General features: G+C 40.2%; 1 protein-coding gene across 1 annotated transcript in view; it reads left to right on the forward strand.

The window, feature by feature from the left end:
• LOC136678114 (protein phosphatase Slingshot homolog 1-like) overlaps nucleotides 1–24,931 on the forward strand; it is a 69,828-nt gene that overhangs the window by 29,998 nt on the left and 14,899 nt on the right. The window contains exons 3-9 of the mRNA XM_066655972.1: nucleotides 3,166–3,263; nucleotides 15,535–15,599; nucleotides 16,951–17,072; nucleotides 19,864–19,932; nucleotides 21,588–21,653; nucleotides 23,857–24,051; nucleotides 24,659–24,752. Coding sequence (XP_066512069.1) covers nucleotides 3,166–3,263; nucleotides 15,535–15,599; nucleotides 16,951–17,072; nucleotides 19,864–19,932; nucleotides 21,588–21,653; nucleotides 23,857–24,051; nucleotides 24,659–24,752 — 709 coding nt within the window. The remainder of the gene's footprint in view (nucleotides 1–3,165; nucleotides 3,264–15,534; nucleotides 15,600–16,950; nucleotides 17,073–19,863; nucleotides 19,933–21,587; nucleotides 21,654–23,856; nucleotides 24,052–24,658; nucleotides 24,753–24,931) is intronic.

Raw genomic sequence — 24,931 nt, forward strand, 5'->3', positions numbered from 1 at the left:
CAGCTGTGGGCTAATGATTAGAGGACCGGGCTTGGTACTAGAAGGTTGCCGGTTTGATCCCCACAACCATAGCTGAAATGCCCTCGTTTGAATTACCACAGAAACTCATCTGTAACTCCAGTTATTTTGATTTGCAGCATTTACAGTCTGTGTTTACTTTCATGTAATTAGCGCTCTCCTGAATTTAGAGTGGGTTCCTATCTAAATAATCTGAAACTGCAAAGATGAGTCAACATTACCCACCTATAGAGCAAGAATAGAGCAGTATCCTAATGTCTTGTCATGATTTTTCGTTTGGAGGACTCTCTGCTCTCTGAGAGGAAGCCTAGCATGTCTAAACCAAGGCTTTTTTTAAAAAACGTTTACTGACATCAGGGCTTTGTAAACAAATTCAATTGGTTTTCAGCAAGCGAACAGACTTGAGAGCAGCATCCTCTGAATTTTATAAAAAGTGCTTTTTGGTTACAATCATAAACGTCACCTTTAACTTGGTCACACATACAGAAATTTGACACACGAGGCTCATCGTAATTTTGAAATTGTGTCCTCATTTTGAGATAGCATCCACTTTTTTAAAATATCATGGCATATGGCATATGGTATTACTGTTAAACCATCCCAGCTTACAATATAGTTAGTGATAGACATGAATCCTTGTTTTTAATGCATTTTACAAAATGTCCCAAACACAGGGTTTGTACAAGCTTGGGTGTGTGTAATTGGATGTTTGCCAACACAGGGTGCACCTTAAAGTAATTGAATTCACTGTTTATATTATGTGTTGCCCACATTTGAAAATGTAGTGTAAAATTATTTTTACTGGATACTTTGTAGTACATGTGGTTGCACAGTGGTTATAGATGCCTCCACTACCACCTGTATGATCACTAAAACAAAAAGTATGTGCATTTGCCAGGTTTTCTGTCTGTAAACTCAGCGTTAATCCTAATGGCTCACTGCAGACAAAAGCCTCTTTTACTTGTACGGTTGCTTTCAGAAGCCTTGCTACGAAACTTCGCGTAATTACACACCTCAGGATGAGTGCAGTGTCTTTGATTTACCTCTCTCTCTCTTTTCTGTGGTTTCTTGTCACATCCATCACTCTCTTTTTCTCAGACAGGGCGTCAGACATCAGCCACCCTTACCCTTAGGCCTGGTGTAAATTTGTGGCAGGCAGGATGGACAGAGAGAGAAATAAACGGGGGTGAAACAAAAGCCCCTGTAATCTGCAGACACCCCCGCATCCTTTACACAGCTCAACTTTGTTTTGGAGTGAGAGAGCGATAGAGAGAGAGAGAGGGAGAGATGGAGGGGTTGGAGAGAAACAGAGAGACTGGAGAAAAAGGGAAAGTGAGATTCAGATAAAGTGAGAGGGAGTAGGGGGGAAAAGAGAGGTGGCAGGACAAAGCCACTTCTGTTTTTGTCTCTTTATCTTTTGAGAGTGGGCGTGGCTCAGAGTTCCTCAGGACACTGGACACAAGCCATGGAGAAGTCCAGTCAGAGCAAGACAATGGTCTAAAAATTCAGGAGGGTGAGTCAGCACAAGGTCGTGACCCCAGTTGGACAAGGAAAGAAAACCCCACAGCCCAGTAATGTTTGGTGCCCTTCCTCCATCCCTCCTGCTTGGCAGGTTGACTCACATGCTGGAGCTGGTTTAGTTTAGAAGGGGAATTCCATTGATTTTTCATATTGTCTTTGTAAGAAAATCGTTGTTAAGAGGTTTGGTGTGATGCGGCGTTATTCTTGAAAACCCATCAGTCAGTTTTTCAGTGGGGGTGACAGGAACCAGACATCTTAAGTGTTTGATTCCTCTCACAACTCCAGTACAGGATTATATAAAAAGCAATGGTTACAGATGCATTTTATTGTAGTGGTGTTAAAGGCAACTTTGGCAATTTCAGGGAACTGTTGTTCTCTCGTTTGTTTACGTTCATTTTTATTCCAAAAAAAAAGTACCAAAATTGGTGAGTTACAAATGACTTTCTGTGTTAATTGAAACAGTGAATAATTTCTGAACAGTGAATAAGTTCTAATTTTCACATTCCACTTTAAATGGTGCAGGTGCCAAACAAAATGGGACCTCTGAAGCATTCAATGATTGGATCTGGTTAGGGATAAGGCTATATTGCAGTTATTCTGCTACATTTCCAAAACTTTGTTTGGTGTAACTGCTGGAATAGGGAAACCCCTAAATGCTAGTGGTCATATCACTATCGTAAATTGTGATTCACTTCAGATTTCCTCGTAGGGAACTCCAGGTGACAGCCTCCATTTGTTTTCTATAATTTGCTATGAATTGTTGGCTCATTTGATACAGGATCACATCATGAATCACTGATAAAGCCAAAAATATTTTTCAGGTACCCCTGTTTTGAACTTGCAGCCTTGTTATTCAGTCTGAAATATGTGGAGGTTGATGTGATTTAACGCCGTCCACCTGTTTTTGTTCTTGCCAAGGAGTCAGACATGGGAAATTAACCGTCATCCCGCTTGAACACACAAACCATGAAGAGCTGTCATGAGCATTGGCGACAGAGCAGGTGAAACAGCTTGCATAACCATCCCCAAACCTAACTGTCTCCCTGGTTCCTGAGATGACTCCAGATTGGGATAAAGCTTCCAAACTAGCATAGCCTTCAGGAGTTTATTAAACCTGGCTCAACCCATGTCATGTCATGAGATTTTTCCCATCTCTAGATATGGTGAACATATTGGAACCTTTGGCAGTTTTTGTAGAAGATTCTCATTTACGTTTTGCCACTCACCGGAGGTGGCGTGGTGCTGTGTTCATTGGACCTTTATATCAGTTAATGGGGTTGGTATGGTGGCGAGTGTATTAGACCTTTTTGCACTTTGTTCTTAGCATGGTTGTAGTGCTATGTGCATTGGATCTATTTGCCAATTCTTGGAGCCAGTGTGGTGCTGTATATAATGGACCCTTTTGCCAGTTTTCTATGTATTTTCAACATTTTGACACATACTGTACTGGCTGGGATTCTGTGTACATTAAGACTTTGGCTGTAGCTGGAGAGAGTGTTTTTTATTTTCAGAGCACATCTAGAGTAAATAGCACTTTGATAGGAAAATAATCAGAAGAATTTGAACAAAATAGCTATATAATATAACATTAAATATTTTCCTTTCTTTTTTCTCTCTCTGTTTCAGTTTGAGTGAGAGCTTTTTCATGGTGAAGGGGGCAGCATTGTTTCTTCAGCAGGGCAGTGCACAGGGTCAGAGGACACACCCCCACCACAAACATGCAGGTGAGTGCACATGCACCAGACACAAACAGAAACAGTTTTATCTTATTATATAAATACTAATCCGCCTTTACACTGCATATTCTTCTATGTCTCTTTTAAAACATGTCTAAAATATCGAAATACAATGTACAATGTAGATGGCAATTTACATCTGTTTTGTAATTGTATAGAAGTGTACAAAAGTCATAATGTAGCTTTCATTTAATTAATTTCCAGTCAAAAATACAATTAGGCACAGATTATTTATTTTTCAATCAACATATTTACAGACAATTGCAAGCAAAATCAAGTACAAATTCAAATCAGTATTTACTTTATCTATTTACTTTAATGTAAAAGGTAAAGCGGATACCCCTGAGGAGATTAGATATACGACAGGCTAAAGATCGCAGGAACAGGAAAGTCAAAGGAATAAATATAAAAAAGCAGGAATTTCCAGTTTTCTCAAAAATAATTCAAAGATACAGAATAAATGGAACTCCAAACAACGAATACCTCCAAAGCCGTAGGCTGCGTTCACATTACAAGCCTCATTCGTCAATTCCAGTTTTTGGCTCAGATCGGATTTGGTGGTTTCACATTCATAAGTGTAAGTGGCCTGTATCTGTCTTTATTGTGAACGAATCTGTCTCCGAACAGACACGCTGGTGCACACTAAAACATTTATGCACATCGCCTCTTTCACCAAGAAAGACAAATTTGTTTTAAAACGTCAGAAACAGACACATTGATAGCTTATGTGGCATCACATTTTGGCCAGAAGGACTGCAATCGTCTTGTCGACTGTACATGATTAGAATGAGAAGGCGTAAACTGCCCATTGGGTTTTACTGTTGGGCCAGGGGATTGGCTGAATCCCAAATGTCTCCCTACCTTCTTTGTAGTGCACATTGTAGGTAATAAAATAACAGTTTCTGCACTTATAGTGTATTTTACATAGAATTATAAAACAGTAATAGGCCTTAAGCTTCACATCTTCCAGTAGAACTAGTGCCCTCTCTGGGTGTAGGAGTTTTAGTTTCATAATCTTTGAAGTGCACTATCTAGGGAGTTTCTGTGTTATTTGGGACACTACTCAAGCCTGTCCTTCGTTATTGTTTTGCTGCTGATTCTGGCTGAGGTGAAAGCTCTAGACAAAAAGATGCATTAAATCGGATTTGACAAGTCTTCACAGCCATGTAAAGATCAGATATGAGTCACATTAGCGCAGAAAATGATCATTTGAGACACTCCAGAATGGTAATGTGAACAGCCCTAGTATTGCTCCAAGAATTTCATCAGATTAATCAGACTGGACAAATTCAAGTTCCACTCAGATCTGAAAAGCTGCAGTTTGGTGTCCATCCCTGTGCTTAGAAAAGACTCATTGCTATGGGTCTGATGCGGCGCGGTCGAGAAGGAAAGATGCAATACCGCACTGGGATAAATGAGTTCATTTTTCTGGCCAAAGTGTAATTCTCATGAGAATTTTCCAAGTACTTCTAAATTGTGATGCACTGGTTTTATCATCTGTGTACAACTACTCTGTAAATAATACCTCCAGTCAGATGTGTTCAGTTTTTATTATACCAATATTTCTCTCTCCTTTTTGCTTCCCTCCCTTCACAATTTCTGCTATAAATCTCCCAATCCTCTTCAGCTCTCACTCCCTTTTTCTCTGCCTGTGCTCTGCCCCTGATGCTGTAGTGATAACCTTCAGCCAGCGCTGTTCAAGTATGTGTGTGTCCTGAGGCTGTGTGAGGAAAACAGATGCTGTACAGCACCTGCAGTGGCTCATAACACTCTCAGGGCCTGAGAACACACACACACACACACACACACACACACACACACACACACACACACTCCACAGTGCTGGTTAAGCATGTTCCAGACAAGGGTGGCATGCGTGTGTTTTTGTGGATTAGCCGGATTAGCGGTTTAGCGCAGCATATTGGAGATGTTAGCACAGCACTTCTGTTCCAATGTGTGGGATGAGGTGTAGGGCAGGGGTAACTGACCACACTCTAGAGTTTCCATTCAGCTTTATATATAACGTATTTTATCCCACACACCAGGTGGGTGATACCTCCTGTCTGCTTCTGCTCACTGACCACATTATGGGGAATGCTTTTTACAGCCACAGTGTAGCATTATACAGCAAACGATCACTGGATTAGGAACTATTCATCCAGAACACATTCATTGTCCAGTCTTTTAACTCCACTGACCATACCGCAGTAGTTTTACAGTTACAGACAGTAGTCCCCATGTTTCTCTGCATACTTTCTTATCCCCAATTCACCCTGTTCTTCAATGTTCAGGACCACCACAGAGAATGTGACATTCTTAGCACACAGTGTTGCTGATGTGGTGGTGGTGGTGTGGTAGCGTGTATTGCGCTGGTACAAGAGGATCAGACACTTTTTGAAACACTGTGTCTACTCACTCTCCACTCTTTAATACACACCTACCTCATTGGTCCACCTTGTAGATGTAAAGTCAGAGACAGTAGCTCTTCTGTCGCTGCACAGTGTGTGTTGGTCATCCTCTAGTCCTTCATCAGTGGACACAGGATGCTATTGACCGGATGTTTTTGGTTGGTGGACTTTTCTCAGTCCAGCAGCACTGCTGTGTCTGATCCACTGCTCAATGGAGCTGATAAAATGAACAATGAGTGTAGATACAATGTAGGTTGTCTCATCCACCGACGCTTCGCCCACAGGCTGACGGAGAGTCTGATCATTTCAGCAAACCTCACTGTCAGGATTCTTCCAGATGGCTTTCTGCCTCCTCCTGCACCTCATGCCAAAATAGCAGACTTGTGATTGGTCATTTATTTGCCTGTGTCTTTATTTTATATTGCTTGCCACTTTCACAGTGACGACACACTCTCTGTCCTCTCTGGGAAGCCAGGACTTTTTATTCCTGCCCTTGTCTGTGGCCAGGCTATGGTCACCGAGCCAGTACTAGGTCAGGATCCCTCTCTGCTGTGGATCTCTGATGCTCAGGAGATACAGTTCCAGTCTGTACCCTTTTTTATTGCACAGAAACATTCCAGTATATTCTGAGCCTGGAGTTCGTTCTCCCAGTGTTCTAGATACCTGTTCTTGTTGTTAGTAACGAGTTGGTTTTAGAAGGTGGTCTGGGTGGGGGTGATGTGTTGGAGAGTGCTATGATGTGTGTTAGAGCCTGACTGAGGCTTGGAGAGTCTCAGGACCGGGATATTGTGGGGACTCTTCTCAGGGTGTTTGCTCTTGTCTCTGTAGTGCTTTAAACTGCAGGGTTTCTTTGGGACTGGAAGTTTAGTTGTGTGCAGAAAGTCATTCATTCATTCATTCATTGTCTGCAACTGCTTATCCAGTTCAAGGTCGCAGTGGGTCTGGAGCCTACCTGGAATCACTGGGCGCAATGCGGACACCAACGTAGTTTCAGCTCCCAGAGATGTGAAACGTTAAGTCAATGAATAAACCTTGAATGACATGTTCAGAGGCATTACAAATTAGCTTTGGCTGGTTGGGGGTTCTGGTTCCAATCAATGGGACAAGAACAACGCAGCAAAGGCAGAACTTGCCTGCTTGGGGTAAATAAACTCCCTCTCACTTTGAACATCTTGTCCTGCCATTTGTACTCTCATATGCCCCAGTTTTCTTTATTACTCTCCTTGTTAACCCACTTAGCTCATCTGATGTTATCTCAGCACCGTTGTTTCAGCTGCTCTTGATTATGCTGCTGATGGCAAAAAAGGGGGTTTGATTTTTACATGTTATTTTTGAATACATCAGCTAGTCTGAGGACACAGGAATGATACACCATCCTTTTTTGGGTGTGTTGGGGGGGGGGGTGTTCATCAGGATGAGAGAAAGAGAGGAAGAGTTGTTTGTAAAGGTTGTCAAAACAGTAGTATAGAAAACATTGGTATAAAGTGTTTCTTGTACACTTGCATGTCTGTATCGCTCATGTCATGTCAAACTCTTGTGATATTTTTGTTGACGTGAACATGCAACCATGATTCAGATCATTGTTGGAACAAGTAAGTTGGCAACCCTCAGACATTTACATCATTGTTTACTCTGAAGGAACGGTAGAAATACTTCTGGATACGAGTGCCTATGTGCTAAATTCAGTGTTCATAGATGTTTTTGTTAATAGCTTGGTGAAAATACAGTATAGACAAAAAAATATGCTTCAAACATTTCCTGAACCCAAAGAGTTTGGCCTCTTGATTCTGTCTCAAGAGATAGGGGAGCCTAGTGGCCGTGGCCTAGTGGTTATGGAACTGGGCTTGTAACCAAAAGGTTGCCGGTTCGATCCCCAGAGCCGGCAGGTCATGACTGAAGTGCCCTTGAGCAAGGCACCTAACCCCCTGCTCCCTGGGCGTCCACCAATCCAGGCATGTGTGCTCACTGCCTAGTGCCTAGTGCCCAACTGTGTTCACTAGTGTGTGTGTAAATGTGTGTCACTGAACAGTTTGGGTTAAATGTGGTGAACAAATTCCTCTGTGTGCAAGCACTGTGGCCAATAAAGTGATTCTGATACTGATTCTAATACATGACACATTTAGTTATAGTTGTGAAATTGGTGGATTCATGTATCCGTCTTCATTTTGTGTGAAACTAACCAATGAACACTCACAAAGAAAGGGAATTTCTGAAATCAGACATTGGCTTTACAGGTTTACAGCCAAATGATCTCTTATCACAGGGTTCAAGATCAAATGGGGCGCCATTACAGAGAGAGAGAGAGACAAAATTGTTATGGACATGAACATACAGGACTCAAGTGCATTTAAAACAGAATATAAAAAGATTTGCAAAAATGTAGAAAATGTTCTTGGGTCCTGGAGGTTTAAGATGTGGATATCAGTAAAAAGGGTGAAAATACAGAACATTTTATTCATTCTAATCCTGCACACTAGGCAGGATCATGATTTGTGATGTAAAGTAGGTAATGGTTGTCCTCAGAAAAAGCCAGTACTCCAAGTAGTGGAGAGTGGGGTAAGATGTATATGAGCTGTGTATCTTCGTGACTGTGCACTTTTATTGTGCACCACCCACCATTTCTGCAACACTGTGAAAATAGGATCACATAGGCAGGGTTGTTAAGGGGTTGTGGGCTTTTAAAACTGATTTAATGGCTGCAACATCAAATGTCTAAAAATAATTATGATGTATTTTGGTGATTTACCAATGTATAAAACCATTCAGACCATTTAGCTAAATATTAGTAGGCTAAAAATTGGTAGGCTGCCTAGGTTTTTTGGGGGGGCTTTCTCCTGCCCCTAAAATGGTGGCTATGAGGCAAAGTGAGGCAAATACTATGGGGTAAAATTTAATTTTAATGTATTGTTTTCTAGTGCATTTCCCTCATAATCATTTTCTAGTACTCAGATGTTCTGCTTTTGCAAACCCTCAAAAGAAGTGTGTCAGAACACAGAAATAAATTAACTATGATCATGCTGAAAATAGAATAACTTTTTATGTCAGAGGGTGTGCAGCTGGGGTTAGCTGCTCCCCTTTGGCAATGACCTGAGGTCACTGAGGGTTAAGAAAGTGGAGCTGATTGTAAATGAGTTGAAACAGAAATTTGACCCAGGGCTACTTTGCAAAGTTGCACCTGTTTATTCTTAAAGCAGTGTGGAATAGCAAGAGCAATGTATGTAACAAAGCGGAGCTAGAATATGTTTCCCACTTTTACACATAGATGTTAATGTGTAGAAGGCCAATAACTGATCCTGGACCAGCATTCTTCTTTAGAAAATGAACCAGAGTTGGAAGAAATCTGAAACTAGATAAACTAGGTGGGTTTGTTTAAATTAAATCCAGTTTCCTGAGAGATTCTTTTCAGATAAGACACCAGACACGTTATCACCATGACAACCACAGAAGGAGGGATTGTGGAGGGCGCACAATGACAGTGATGGAAAACTAGTTACCTGCAAGGCTGCCAAAGAAAAAAAAAAAACAGTCCTACAAAATAGGAGTTCAAACAGGTTCAATTCTATTTATAAATAAAGGAAAAACAGCCAGAGAAACTGAGCATGAAGCATCAACTGATATGAACCCAAACTGTCGATGGTGGTTTAGATTTATGAGCTCGTCTGACTGACACGTGATCTTCACCATCCTTTGCTGAGTTGCCCACATTCATGCCAGGGCAACTTGGGAACAGCACGCATAATAATGAGTGTAAAATTTGTCTTTGTCTCGAGACTGGATTTCTGGCTTCGATGTGCTTTTCAGGTCGTGGAGAATGGGGTTTTTTGCTCATTTGGAAGCCCTGAATGAGTGTGATTAAGTGTGGGAATGTTTATTTTAATTGACAGGGGTTACAGTGGTGTATAGGCAAAATTTACAGCAGCTGGTGTGGAGGCCAAGCTTGAAAGTCCCTGAGACGTTGATATATTGAAGATGAAATCCAACAACTATTGTAAATCTTTGAAGCTTCATGAGAAGATTAAGGCCTTCCAGGCCACCCCATAGCTACACAATTAGGAGAGTCATTCAATAACAGTCAAACATAATCTGAATGTATGTTTTCCTTAATCTGATACATTTAGGTTTAAAGACTTAAGCCAAATGTACAGTACAAGTTCAGAGGTCTATTATTTTCTGGTGCTGTACATATTTTGTTGATAATTTGTTGATCTCTTAAAGGAACACTTAGTAAGATTTGAGGAGGGTGGTAATTTCCTACTCTCCTTCAAAAGTTACATAGTATAGTTTCTGCAATGTTGAACCCAGAGTAGCAATGACAGAGGCTCTGTTCCTATTTATTAAAGATCAGTGAAGCATCACAGTGATTTTGAAGCTGTAATTATAGTGCTCGAAAAGCACTGTATTGTTATTCCTCGTCTTAAATTTTATTATTACTCTTCTGCAGTTTTCTGTGATTAATACAGCTTGAACCGCTTAATGTATAGACTTAGTTAAAACAGTATTTCGAAGCTCTCTGCTTTGAGAGGTATGCTATGTATAGATGTAACGTTTTTAATAAATTTGCATTTAAATTTAAAAAATCCCCCACTGAAATGAATGGGGGAATGTTCAGATTCAAATCTTAACTGCCATTGATGATGTCACCGTCACTCTCTAACTAAACCTAACTGAGTCTCACAGACACAGCACATATGCACAACCCCTCTTCTCTCTCACTGACACACACTCACATCCCCATCCCACACACACAGTCACAGGCACAAACATACACCGATCAGCCCCCAGGACGCCCAGAGGACCACCACAGAGCAGGTATGATTTTCATGGCGGATCATACTCTGCGCTGCAGTGATACTGGCATGTTAGTGTGTGTTGAGCTGATACGAGTAGATCAGACACAGCAGGGGTGCTGGAATTTTTTTTTTAACCCCTCAGTGTCGCTGCTGACCTGAGGACAACCAACACAACTGTACAGCAACAGATGAGCTACTGTCTCTGACTTTACATCTACAAGGTGGACCGAAGTAGTACGATTGTCTAACAGAGTGGACAATGAGTGGACACAGGGTTTAAAAACTCCAGCAGCCCTGTTGTGTCTGATCCACTCGTACCATCACAACACATAGAGCTGGGCGATATGGCCAAAAGTGTTATCATGATAAGTTTTTCTATATTGATCGATCTTGATATTTTTCACACAATTAACATTATGTCACACTGTGACAAAGGACATCCTTCTATAAACGTAGACTGAATACACTAAATTAATAAATAAATAATCACTCCCTGTGCTGAACTGTAAACATATTGCACTTGACCCATTAGAAGGCTTACAACAGTGGAAGGCTTGTAACAGTGGGAAAGCTAGAACGTTTTCAGTTTCGCACATTCATTCATGCATTGTCTGTGACCACTTATCCAGTTCAGTGTCGCTGTGGGTCCGGAGCCTACCCAGAAACACTGAACGCAAGGCAGGAACAGTTCCGCACCTGGGAGGGTTTATTTATTCTTTGCCGAGTGTTTTATTTTATTTTTTTAAATATGAGATGCAGCCTGCTCTATGGCGTCAGGATCCAATTCAAAATCCGTGAGTGGGGGAAAATTATTTTGTGTGAGGAAAAGCCACGTCAAGCAACGAACAGTGCTCTTGCAAACGGAGAAAAACAAAAAATATATATATATATATATCGTTTTTTTTAAATACATAAACACAAGCACTTGAATAAAACGTTATATTCTTGTTTACGTTCTCACATTTATGCCGTCTCCTATGTTCATTTACCGTAATAGCATGAGTATACACGCCTGATAGAGTGCAGCTGGCTGTGCTAACCAGGAATAGAAATGAAGGTTTATTGAGCTCTATTACACAAAGCTTACCATTGATATTGAGCAAAAATTAATCGTGAAACAAATCAATATTGTTTTATTGCCCAGCACTTAACACACTACTAACACATCAGTGTCATTGCAGTGCTGAGAATGATCCACCACCAAATTAAACCGGCTCTGTTGCGGTTCTGTGGGGACCATTTGAAAAACGGTGAAAAAGGGCAAACAAAGTATGCAGGGAACAGATGAACTTCAGATTGCAGTTGTGGAACTACAAAGTGCCCCTATGGACAATGGAGCTGAGAGAAGGGACAGTGAGTATAGAAGCAAGGAGGATGGCATAATGATATGGGTGTATATTCATTCTCAAACAATCGCATACACAAAAGCACTCACACAAAATCACACACACACACACACTCAGAATTACACACAGTTACACACACTCACATTCAGAGCAACAGACATACTCACACACACATACACACACACACACACACACACTTTCAGCTCTTTTCAAGCTCTATGTATTTCCTTCAGGAAATGCAAATCTAGTTATTATTCTTCTCCAGTTTTCTGCAATTAATACGGTCCGAACCTTTTAAAGTACAGACTTTGTTCAAACTGCTTTTTGAAGCTCTCGGCTCTGAGAAGTGTGCTATGTATTTTTGTAGTCATCTGATTTGTCGTTCTTTATAAATTTGAATATAAAAAAAATCCCCCAATGAAATACATGACGGAATGTAATCTTAACGGCCATCGATGATGTCACAGCCAAAATGTAACTGCTACGGAGTCTCACAGACGCAGCACGTGCCTGGCCCCTCTTCTCTCTCACTGACACATACCTCTTCCACCACACACACACACACACACACACACACACACAGTGAGGTGGACACAGGGTTTAAAAACTCCAGCAGCCCTGTTGTGTCTGATCCACTCGTACCATCACAACACATAGAGCTGGGCGATATGGCCAAAAGTTTTATCACGATAGGTTTTTCTGTATTGATCGATCTTGATATTTTTCACAATATTAACATTATGTCACACTGTGACAAAGGACATCCTTCTATAAACATAGACTGAATACACTAAATAAATAAATAAATAAATAATCACTCCCTGTGCTGAACTGTAAACATATTGCACTTGACCCATTAGAAGACTTACAACAGTGGAAGGCTTATAACAGTGGGAAAGCTAGAACGTTTTCAGTTTCGCACATTCATTCATGCATTGTCTGTGACCACTTATCCAGTTCAGTGTCGCTGTGGGTACGGAGCCTACCCAGAAACACTGAACGCAAGGCAGGAACAGTTCCGTACCTGGGAGGGTTTATTTATTCTTTGCCGAGTTTTTTTTTTTTTTTTTTTACACACACAAACACAGGAGAAAGACAGGAGAACTTTGTAGTTCTTAAATTAAAAATTGTAATCCATATGTTGCTCTGCATGCTCTGTTAGCTCCCTTTCCCCTTGATATTCAAAGGGCAAGACCACCACAGAGCAGATGTGATTTGGGTGATGGATCATTCTCAGCACTGCAGTGATGCTGACGTAAAACCCTCAGTGTCAGCTGGACTTAGAGTTGTCCACCAACCAAAAACCTCCTGCCGACAGCATCCTGTGTCGACTGATAGAGGACTACAGGACAAACAACACAAACTGTGCAGTGACAGATAAGCTGCTGTCTCTGACATTACATTTACAATGTGGACCAAAAAGGGAGGAATGTCTAACAGAGTGGACAGTGAATGGACACAGGGTTTAAGAACTCCAGCAGCACAGCTATGTCTAATATAGGGGTTCTCAACTGGTTTCAGCCTGGGATCCACATTTTCTCATGGTCATTAAGTCGCGACCGACTTTCATAGAATACATTCATTCATTCATTCATTATCTGTAACCGCTTATCCAATTCAGGGTCACGGTGGGTCCAGAGCCTACCCGGAATCATTGGGCGCAAGGCGGGAATACACCCCGGAGCCAGTCCTTCACAGGGCAACACAGACACAGACGCACATTCACTCACACTCACACCTACGGTCACTTTTTGAGTCACCAATCCACCTACCAACGTGTGTTTTTGGACCGTGGGAGGAAACCGGAGCACCCGGAGGAAACCCATGCGGACACGGGGAGAACACACCAACTCCTCACAGACAGTCACCTGGAGCGGAATCGGACCCACAACCTCCAGGTCCCTGGAGCTGTGTGACTGCGACACTACCTGCTGCGCCACCGTGCCGCCCTTCATAGAATACAAACCAAGCAAATTTATTTTTGAAAAATAGCCTTCAAAAATACATTTAAACATACATATGCATGCAAAGAGAATTTTAATCTTTTTAAGAAACTGAGGAGGAACATGACAACTGCATGTATAAAAGTTTAGCTTACAAACCTCTCATTAGTTTGGATGGTTTCATGCTCTCGTGCCAGCACTTCATTACAAATAACACACTGGGATTTCTGCTCGAGTTTGTCCTCAATGAACGAAAATCAGACACGAGCACCCACACAAAATCACATGCACACTCACAGAATCGCACACAGTTACACACACTCACACCCACAGTTACAGATACACTCCTACAGATGTGCACACACACACACACACTCTTTCAGTTGTTTTCAAGCACTATGTATTTCATTCAGGAACTGCAAATCAAGTTGTAAGTTATAAATATTACATAGTGTACCTTTTTAAGTCCGCTTCATGCTAATTTGAGCCCTAAATAACCTCAAAGAGACAATAGGCCTTTAGAGACCTGTTGGCAGACCTGAAAGTGAAGTTCAGTAGATTAAAATCCTTATGTTTCAATGATCAAAAAACAGTTTTGCATCATAACGACATCATCTGGAGCATCCCGGAGGAGGATAAGTTTCTGTTGTAATTCTTGGTTCCTCTCATCACTTTATTTTTTACAGACTTGGGAAAGGTGCAGTATTGTCGCACAGCAGGTAGTGTCACTCTCATACAGCTCCAATGTTCTGGGATTCTGGGTTGGAGCCCCGCCTTGCGCCAATGTCTGTGAGAAGGTGGTGTGTTCTCTCAGTGTCTGTGTGGGTTTCCTTCGGGTCCCCGGGTTTCCTTATACAATCTAAATACACATATTAGTAGGTAGATTGACTATTCAAAATTTGTGAGTCTGAGTGAACGTGTGACTGTGGACTGTCACCCCGTCCAGCGTGTGCTCCTGTGATTTTCGGTAGGCTCCGTACACACCAAGACTTTGAACAGAATGAAGCAGTTACTTAAAATTAAATGAAAAAAATGAAACAAACAATGCCTTTGGGAAATTGTCTTTATATTTTTTTAGAGATCACTATCCTTAGGGGGTGAAGGGGTCAATTCAGGCAGCAGTAGTATAGGTATGGGTTTGCAATAATTTGGGTTTTTTTCACAATGTTAAATCCTTTTGTGTCACTTGTGTGACACTTTTCTGACTATTCAGGATGACTAAAGAATAATAGGAAATGAGTGCAAGAAAAAACAGTGAATAGGACATTCCCTGTGTTCCTGACAGAGCTGCCCTTCTGACTAGTGTTGTTTTCAATACATTAAGCTCCTTTTCTTTGAATTTTGAATTTTCACATCCAAGATTTTAAAATATTAATTGGAATGAGCTATTTTTGAAAACAGCAATTTTTCAGAATTGTTTAAAATTGAGTTGTGTAAAATATTTTTGAATACTTTATCTTTTTACTTTAAGAAATATTGAGTAGTCACTAAGCCATTGTAAAACTTGAAGCTGCCTTTTCTGTATTTGCTTGTAGGGAACTCTGGCCAACTATCTCCTCACTCATCAAGATATGAATCATTCATTCCTGTCTCACCTCTGTAAACTCTGTTTCATTTTTTAGCTGCCGTGCTGTGTTCTGTGTTGTTTTAATGTATGAGGTATGTCATGCTGCTGAGCAATGTTCTTGGGTTCAGAAGCAGTTGGGTCAAGTTGTCATGGTCTTGTTTTGTTTTAACAGCATTTTTTTTTCACTCTCTTTGGTTCTCCATAGGAGATTTACCTCAGCACTTGCAGGTAATGATCAACATTCTTCGCTCGGAGGACCGAATCAAATTGGTGAGCCCACCCTCAAACACACACACATACTCGTTCACTTATGCCTGGATGCATTTTACTGCTTGCTGGCTGGAGGCTGTGTGTGTTTTGTTGTGTTCATTAAGAGATGAGAACATGCTCTGGTGTACATGTGTTATTGCGGAGTGTTTCCATGCACAACATGAGGCGACGAGTGAAATGCGGGGGCCAATGCATTTGCCTGCATTCATCCTGTGTGCAAAGCACACATTTTTCACATGTCCACAAGTGTTTGTGGCCCACATTCTTCTTTGTTAAGAAGTCCGAGTGTTCGGTCCGCTCCAATTTAGGCCAAACTACACACTTGTTAGCTTTCAGCCCTATGAAATGATACTACCAACCCAGGAGGATGTAGTGTTGCATATTCTTAATCCCAGTCAAATGAAGTGATAAAGCAATTTACCTTTAAAGAGCTCAACACCAAATATCAACCAACATCTTCATGAATTGTTTAACATTGTCTTGAGGGACAAGTCGTGGTGGACACCATAACTTTGCATTAAGTCCAAACCCAACCTGAGCCCAGGAATAGTTTGGCCAGCAAACATTCTCTAAATGCACTCCAGAATTATTTTATCAGCCTAGACAACTATGATTCTTAACTTCTACACTGGAACTACAAGTAGCTAATGAGCAATGGAAGCTAACATGCTGCTGAACTGAATGCCCAAATTATCACAATATTTAGAAATTAACAACATTATAGTACTCTCTTAAAAACGATTGTTGTACAAGTGTTCTTTATTAAAGGTAAGGGTTCTATATAGGACCATGAACAATAGCACATAGTCGTCAATCTGAAGAATCCCTTTACAGTACAAAGAACCCTTTAAACGCTTTAATCAAGATTCTTCAAATGTTCAGAGTTCTAAATAGAACACTTTTCTTTACTAAAGAACCTTTTGTAGAAGCATTATTTTTAAGCGCATACATAGCTAAAAATAGTAGTAGCAGCCATCTTGAAACCTGTATTTTGCATGCCCTTTTGTACCTTTTAGAAACCACATACACTTGTCTGTTTGAAATTACTTAGCAATTAGCACATAGTTTGGGGCAAATGTGTGCTGACTTGTCTATGCTTGCATGTAGATTACATATTACTAGATTTTAAGGTGCATATTTTAATTGTTAGAAATAACAATAGCCTTGTAGTTCCAGTGCAACCCTGAAAGAAAAAGACAGCTTGTCTTGCTGTTTGGCTACATTTAAGGACAAGAGGAATACATTTGTCAGTTGATTGTAATCCTTTAATGCACATATTCAAACACAATGTCTTTATGTAATGTATATGTTCACCAATTGTTAATTGGTTGGGAATGTGTTTGTGTGTCAGGCCGTGCGGTTGGAGAGTGCGTGGTCAGACCGAGTGCGGTACATGGTGGTGGTTTACACTAGTGGCAGGCAGGACACTGAAGAGAATATTCTGCTTGGGATGGACTTCAGCAACAAAGACAGGTGAGCTGCCCCACACTTGTGGAATCAAGACAGCAGTAAGCACAAGCAAATTGTTCACCATGTAAACATTCTTGTAATTCAGAGGGGAAAAAATATGCTATATTCCTTCACTCTTAATGTCATTCCATAAGAAATAAATAATTTAATGGAAAATATATATCACGTTGAATATACAAGAATGCACCTTGCAGGGATTAAACTCATGTGCAGCCAACTGAAGTAGGAGGTCAGCTGCTCTTGTGTTTATCACTTAGCTGGACCAACGTGAATGTAATAATATTAGCTTAATGTAAACTCCATGTCTAAAGATTTAGGCACTTGCTGCATTGAGTTCAATAAGCTCAAATTGACTCGCTGTGGTTGGACTAAAAAGAATACTGGTGCTACTAATGCTGCTGATATTGTTTAAGCAATATACTTTTTTTTACAAATAAGAGTTACTTTAGCCTTGTAGCTTTGATGCAAACCCAAATCCAACTTCATAAACCAACTATATGTTGGCTGACGGTCTACATCTGGAGTAAGATGGACACTGTAAATTAAATTTGTCGATAAACTGTTTCTACTATGAGCTATGGTGTGTGTTCTTTTCTTAGCTTGACCCATTTTTCTTCCCACTCACACATCTGTCCACAATGTGAATGCTGTTCAGAACTAAGCAAAACATCTAGCATCAAACAACAGATGGCCAAGTGCTGCCAAAAACAAATCCAGACTGCTCCATCAAGGGGAATCTCAGCAATGTTCTGATTGCTTTTGAGACAGTAAGCTCAGTGTTTTGACTGTTAGCAGTTTGACGAGCATTGGGTTGTTTCCACCATTGCAAGACAAGCCACCTGAGCTTTGCTACAGTACATTAATCCTTGTGGTTATGCAGTCATCCAGTTCACTGTGTCTAACACTGCGGTTGAACACACTCAGGCAGTCTTAGTCAGTGTGGTGAGGACGCTGATCTGGAACAGCTGCAAAAACAGACTAGTGGCAGAACTTAATTTGAAGTGATTCACTTCAGGTGAAGATGTAGGTAGAGTTTCAACTGGTTTGGAAACGTCTTCTCATTTTCATATTCACGATGACTGGATTTGGCACGGAGTAGAGGATATTCATTGTAATTAAACCTTGCATGTCGTCGCTGTCCAAAGAAAAATGTTTATCTCAAAAATAGTAACTTTATAGGAGAAAGAAAAAAAAATCTTAATTTTTAATGGAAAGCCATGTAAAGAGATGTTATTCCAAGTTATCGTCCATTCATCATGGCATTTTTACACCAGGACAGCTGCTGTGTTCAAGTGATACAGAAAACTAAAAATCAACAATGGAGTAAGATTGTTTTGTTGTTGTTGGACAGAAACAACAAAAACACAAAATGGTAAATTTCTTCTCCCTCTAACCCTGAACATACACACATAACTAAAATAAAAAAATGATATGTTAAATAATACATTTTAAAATATTTTAGCCATTATTTTAAGCTCAGTTGAAACAAATGTGTACCTTGTTATAACTTTTAATAATCAGTGCAAAAATTAGAATTTCAGTTAATCAAGAAAATTAATTAATTCACACATAAAACCTGCTAATATTGAAGCGTACTAAATAGAGCTGATCATTTTTAGCTGATTTTGCAGGTTACCAGGTTACGTTTGGCAGGCTAAAATTTAGCCCAGTCAGTTTAGCAGGACAGGCTTTGTCTTGTCTTATCATTTGACCTCATTTGACCTGAGTCTAAATTAACCTTCGATGAACTTCTGTGAATCTGAATTAAAACTGATATGATATGATAAGCTGCTTAAAGAGGTCATTTTAAAAAGTCAATTGTATGTGCTTCACAATAAATCAATAAAAATAAATGTTAGTATAAGGAAGAATAAAACTAGGTTTCAGGCCATTCTTTAAAAGAGGATGAGCTGCCTTTCAGTTCTCCTTGGTGGAAGTTCCTAGTTTACAGGTTTAGAAGTTGTAACCATGACATTATATTATTATTATTATCGTTACACTTATATAGCACCTTTCTAGATACCCAAGGACGCTTTTACAATCTACACTGCTCAAAACGCTCAATTCACACACACACTGGCGAGAAGCGGCAGCCAAACGCGTACAGCGTACTCTCGACCAGAAACGACCTCACACATACACACTCATTAACTCACAAACCAGGACAGTTATTACAGAAGCTAATTCACCTACCCTCCATGTTTTTGGACTGTGGGAGGACTGTGGGAGGAAACCGGAGACCCCGGAGGAAACCCACGCAGACACGGGGAGAACATGGAAACTCCACCCAGATGGGACTTGAACCCAAGATCCCAGTGCTGGGAGGCGAACGTGCTAACCACCAAGCCACCGTGCCGCCATATGCATTCATATAGCTTTTGTTAGGGGACCCCATGCAGTGAACATGCAGTGAATCTTGGGGTCGCCATGACGTTTTGTTTTTCCACACTCCCCCCTAAGCCTAGAAGTTGGGGCTCATAGAAAAATCAGGAAGTCACACTAGTAAATATGACATTATAGTGTTGAAATTGAGAAGGTTCATTTATATTTATATTATCATTTTCAATGGAGTTTTATTGTTTAGTTTAAAATTTCTAAATTAAACACTGCAGAATGAGTGGAACCGAAAGCACCTAATCTTGAATCAACAGTTGTATCTCTGTCAGTCCATACCATGGGTCAGTGCAGTTGGTCGTGTTTTGGGGGGGGATTTTTGGGGAGTGAAATCAGAACCCCTGCTCTTTGTCTTTGATTTACCCTATTACGTAATTGTCTAATGTGTTTTTTTCCACAGTAAGAGCTGCTCAATTGGGATGGTGCTGCCTCTCTGGAGCGATACGAAGATCCATTTGGATGGAGATGGGTGAGTGAGCACTGCTGCACTGCCACCTTATGGGCAATGAATGCAAATGTCTCTCATACGTAATAAAAATGAGCCGAGCCCACAATGGCCAAACACGTAGTTTTTTTTTTTTTATTAAATATAGCCTTTTTTTGAACATAATATTGCAGAAAGGCTTGCTTCCCACAACTGAAAAAAGGAACGGTCAAATTTTACCTTTCAACAAGACAAAGATCACACTGCAAAGACCACCAATAAGTTTATAGGAAACAAAGTCTTCACACTCATGTTTTGTTCTGGCAGAGTCCATTGTAGTGATGGGAATTTCGGCTCTTTTTGGGGAGCCGGCTCTTTTGGCTCGGCTCTTCATAAAGAGCCGGCTCTTTCGGCTCCTAAATGGCTCTTTGTTTTACCACTTATTTCCACTGGTACAGAACAATATTATCTACATTTTACATGCCTATATGGACAAAATATTATTGTTCAATATTAAAACTAATACATAGTGTTGCAATGGCCAATTGTTTTTATGGCTGTCTTGTAATAACTCACTGATTGCACTCACACTCTCAATTGTATAAATAACTGGATTTTTATTTAAACACCTTAATAAAAAATCACTTGTAAACTCTGAAATACAGCCAATGGAACCCAAAAGGTAGGTATTATAAAATAGCTTATTAAATTAAATAATCATCCATTTCTGGGTAATAAAATAAACAAATACTCTGCAAAGTGCAAAACAGCAGCATTCAACGGTAGTGATTAAAACAACCACAACTGTCAACAGACATTTAACTGATTTCTTCAACTATTTTTTGGAAGGCAGATCGGCATTCAGGAAAACCAAGTGTCTCAGCTCGGAGGGGTTGATTCGTTTTTTTCTCTGTTAATATCTGCCCGGTTTTTGAAAAGATCCTTTCAGAGGGTACTGATGTCGCTACAATACACAGTCGCCCTGCCGTCACCTTGACTAGCCGTGGGTAAACTGAGGCCTTTGAATGGCCTTCTTTTGCTTGTTGTTCTCTGATTGGTTGAATGACAAGCCTTAGAAAAAAAATGGCTCGGTCTTAGACGGGAACCGGCTCTCATCGTTCACTTAAAAGAGCCGGCTCTTTGAACCGGTTCGTTCGCGACCAACACATCACTAGTCCATTAGATATTAGGTCTTATATTTAACACAAACTAGTTTGAAAATATTAAAGATGCTATCAGTGGAATACAGATATTTTATATAACAGATTTTAATCCGTAAGTGCCTGTACTTCTACAAAACAACATAAACTATGCAAGGAAATTTATATTAGTCATTTGATATTAATACAATTACATTCATAGGTCAACAAGAAAAAAATGTAAAACCTTGTTGAAATATTTTTGTTGCAGATAAATAGTCAAGTTTTTTTTCTTCATAGCTGTTAGCAGCGTTACATATTTCAGCAGTTACTGTGGCAACAGATATCAGCATAGAAATTATTATTGTGTCACTGAAATTAAATATTAGTTAATGTAAAATATATTACAATATGTGCATTATGAAACCACACGTTTTGTTTAGAAGCCTTTTTTCCTGCTAATTGGTATGGAAACATAGCAGGGCTAATGACTATGGAATGAATGTGTTAATTTGAACTGTGTGGAGTGAACTTGGCTGAACTATTTGTTCTCGTCTCCAGGGGTTTCAGTGTGAACACCGCCGGCCGCACGCACATCTTCAAACCTGTGTCTGTACAGGCCATGTGGTAAGAGAACAACATACACACATCTTTGAAACCAATAGTTCGATGTCTACCATCGTCTCTTTATTTAAACTATATTTCTGTTGATTGCTTGGTTTTTAATTTACACCATATTTGAAGTTTAATATTACTATTAATAACACAATTAGATATTTAGTCCTCCTTCAGCCTTTAAGTCCAGTCAGTTCAACTATGTAGCAAATGTTATCCTGCTGAGGTGTCCTGTCTGATTATTTTATCGCAGTGTGTAGCAATGCTAGTTTGCAGGCATGCATTTTGTAGACTAACAGGACACTATGAGCCTAAGTCACCAGGCAAAATTTAAAGCATCCACCAGAGCCTTGTAAAGTGTGCATGATGTGTGATGGCACTCCCTCCAGTACCTTTGGGATAGAGCTGGGCAGTTAATTGAAACCTAATTGAAATTGACATTCAGAACTTCTAATTGACATAATCGTGTCTATATCAATTATATAAATTATTTTTATTCTGTTATGTCCCCACCGTGTGTTCATGTACTGTCCCTTTAAAACCACGCTACCAATCTGTAGTCACGTGATTCTGCCCGCAACCTAAATGCTGAGGCCGATCAAGCGTTTTAAACAGCTCATACTAAAGAAAAACACAGCGTCTGTGGTGTGGGCGTGCCGTGTTTTGACTGTAATTAAGACAACACTGAACAAAAAAGAAGTCAAATCTAAATGCTGAGAAAAAACGACCAAAGCACCATCACACACCAAATATAAACAGTGCTCAAAAAGCAAGAGAGGAACAAGCTCCCAGCAACATTAGAAAAAAATATCCCAGCTTTAATACTGGAGAATATTTTCAGAACAAGCCTCGTCACTGAACTACGAGGGTCAAAAATACAAAAACAAAGTCATTTTTCATTAATCGTAATCGTGATAAAAGATACAATTAATCGTGATATTGATTTGCGCTCACTACTTTGGGATGAGTTGGAGTAGTTTTTGATGCCCAGAGCTAATGATCCATCATTACACCTGACCTCACTAATGCTCTAATAGCCAAATGCCATTAGATCCTCACAGAAATGTACCTACATCTAGTGTAAGACTGCCTTCAAACACCATTACCTTAGCAAAGGGGACAAAGTAGATGTAGGATGTAGGGTGAGCAGATTTTGAGTCATGTTTTGACTCATTAATAAGGTCATAATTTGGTGGATACTATATTTGAAAAAGCAATATCTGTATGATAAATCATATGGGGCTTGGCACTGTTTCCTTTACCAAAATGCATCCATTCATTTCTTTAATTGAGAAATTGAGGTTAGAACTGGAATTCCAAATATGGACATGAACCTATTATGAACATAGCAATGGAAATGAATGATCCTTGATGAACACTCTGGATTTGAGAAGTGTTATAATGCTCTACATAACTGTGTTCAGAATGGACACTGTTATATTTATTCCCAGCTCTAGTGAGCTTCAGTTTCATGGTGGTCACTCCGGGCAGGAGGCGTTACACCCAAACATAGCGCTGGTAGTTGTGAAACGCAAGGGCTTTCATACGAGTCGTTGTGCTCATTCAGAAGCCTTTGTTGATTCAACTGGGTGTGTCTGTGTCCTCTGAGCTTTATTTTCGAGTGAAAGGCGGGCTGCAGCTCCTCTGGGGTCTGCAGTGGTGTGCAGACACTGTTCTAAAGCAATGAGGACCTTTGGGAAATTGGCTGAGAGTGATCATACTAGTTTTGTTGCTGCCACCTGGTGGTGATAACGTGTAATTGTAATTCTATATCAATGAAAAAGCCTTTTATTAAATTTTTCCCCCAGTTAGGAACACTGTGTCCGTTTCGTTGTTCCAGGATGTGTCATTATAAACACAGAACTTCACTGGTCTTCACTACAATTGTAGCATTTAAAATTACACATCCTTGAGTCCTCCAGTTTTGATTTGTTCCTCTCACAGAGGTAGGAGGGACAGCCATTGGATTGTTCAGATCTGAGGCAAAAGTGGAGCTTAATTTTTGTTGTCAAAGATTAAACATGGTGACAGTCTCATTTTTTCAAGATGTTTTTACCTTGTTCTTGAATCTCTTGAATTTTATATTTACCCTTGATTTTCTCCTTCTTAAAAACATGGATTTTCTAATATCTTCTGAAAAGCGAGTAGTACCTCATGGTAATTTTAACTGGAAACTAAATATACTATATTCCTCTGATCTGGACCCTCTCCTCAGGTCAGCATTGCAGGTGCTACACAAGGCGTGTGAGGTGGCACGCCGGTTTAACTACTTTCCTGGGGGAATGGCTCTGACCTGGATAGGATACTACGAGAGCTGCATCTCCTCAGACCAGAGTTGCATCAATGAGTGGAACGCCATGCAGGACCTCGAGACGATGAGACCAGACTCTCCCACCATGTTCAACGACAAGTTGGTTCTTCTCGTCTCTTCTTTTGAAATTTGTTCTTGTCTCCTTTTTTTTTTTAATGTTCCCTTCTGGGTTCTCATCTTTTCTATCTTTCCTTTGCTTTTTGTTATTTTATTTTATCTATTCTATCTTGTTTTGTTAAACATTTGTCTGTCTTCCTTTTCTTCTACTGTCTTTTATTTTCACTTAATGTGCTTTCTTTTTACAAATGAATCAGATTCTTATTTGGTCTCTCTTTTATCATTTGTTGTATGACTTTCAGTTGCTCTTGTCTTGTGTTTTCCTTTTCACTTCTCTTGCTTTTTTTTTATTCCTTTCCTTTTATTATATTCCTTTTCTCCATAATTTTTGAGGAATCATAATATCTCCAAATACCTCATCAGACACCCTGTCAGAATTCAAGAAGGGTTTGAAGCTTTAGAGTTTGAGAGTTGCTTAAGCGCTCTGCAGAACTTCAGTGTACATTTGAAACTGAACCAGAGCCTGGGTGCATTACAGACTTTAATGAAACTCAAAACTCAGTTTCTTTGCCTGCTTAGTTTTGGAGAGAATGTCCTGCGTCCTGTGTGTTTTAACTGTTCTCTGTTATTTTCTGTGTCCCTTCTCCAGGCCCACAGAGAGGGAGAGGACAGAGTGCCTCGTCAAAGCCAAACTCCGAAGCATCATGATGTTTCAGGACCTGGAGAATGTGACGTCCAAAGAGGTGCGCGATTACACCCCCCAACACCTGCACAGCTGTAGGAACCTCAGACTGAGTGATACAGAGATAAGGACCAGTGAGCGACAGGGGGGAAGTCTCAGAACAATGTGGTGATTAGGAGTTCAAGCTGGCCACCACATAAAAGCACAGTCAAAGCACTGCAGTCATTTTAGCCAAAAAAA

The sequence above is a fragment of the Hoplias malabaricus genome, chromosome Y (genome assembly GCF_029633855.1).
Source record: "Hoplias malabaricus isolate fHopMal1 chromosome Y, fHopMal1.hap1, whole genome shotgun sequence".
In the NCBI taxonomy this organism is placed as follows: domain Eukaryota; kingdom Metazoa; phylum Chordata; class Actinopteri; order Characiformes; family Erythrinidae; genus Hoplias; species Hoplias malabaricus.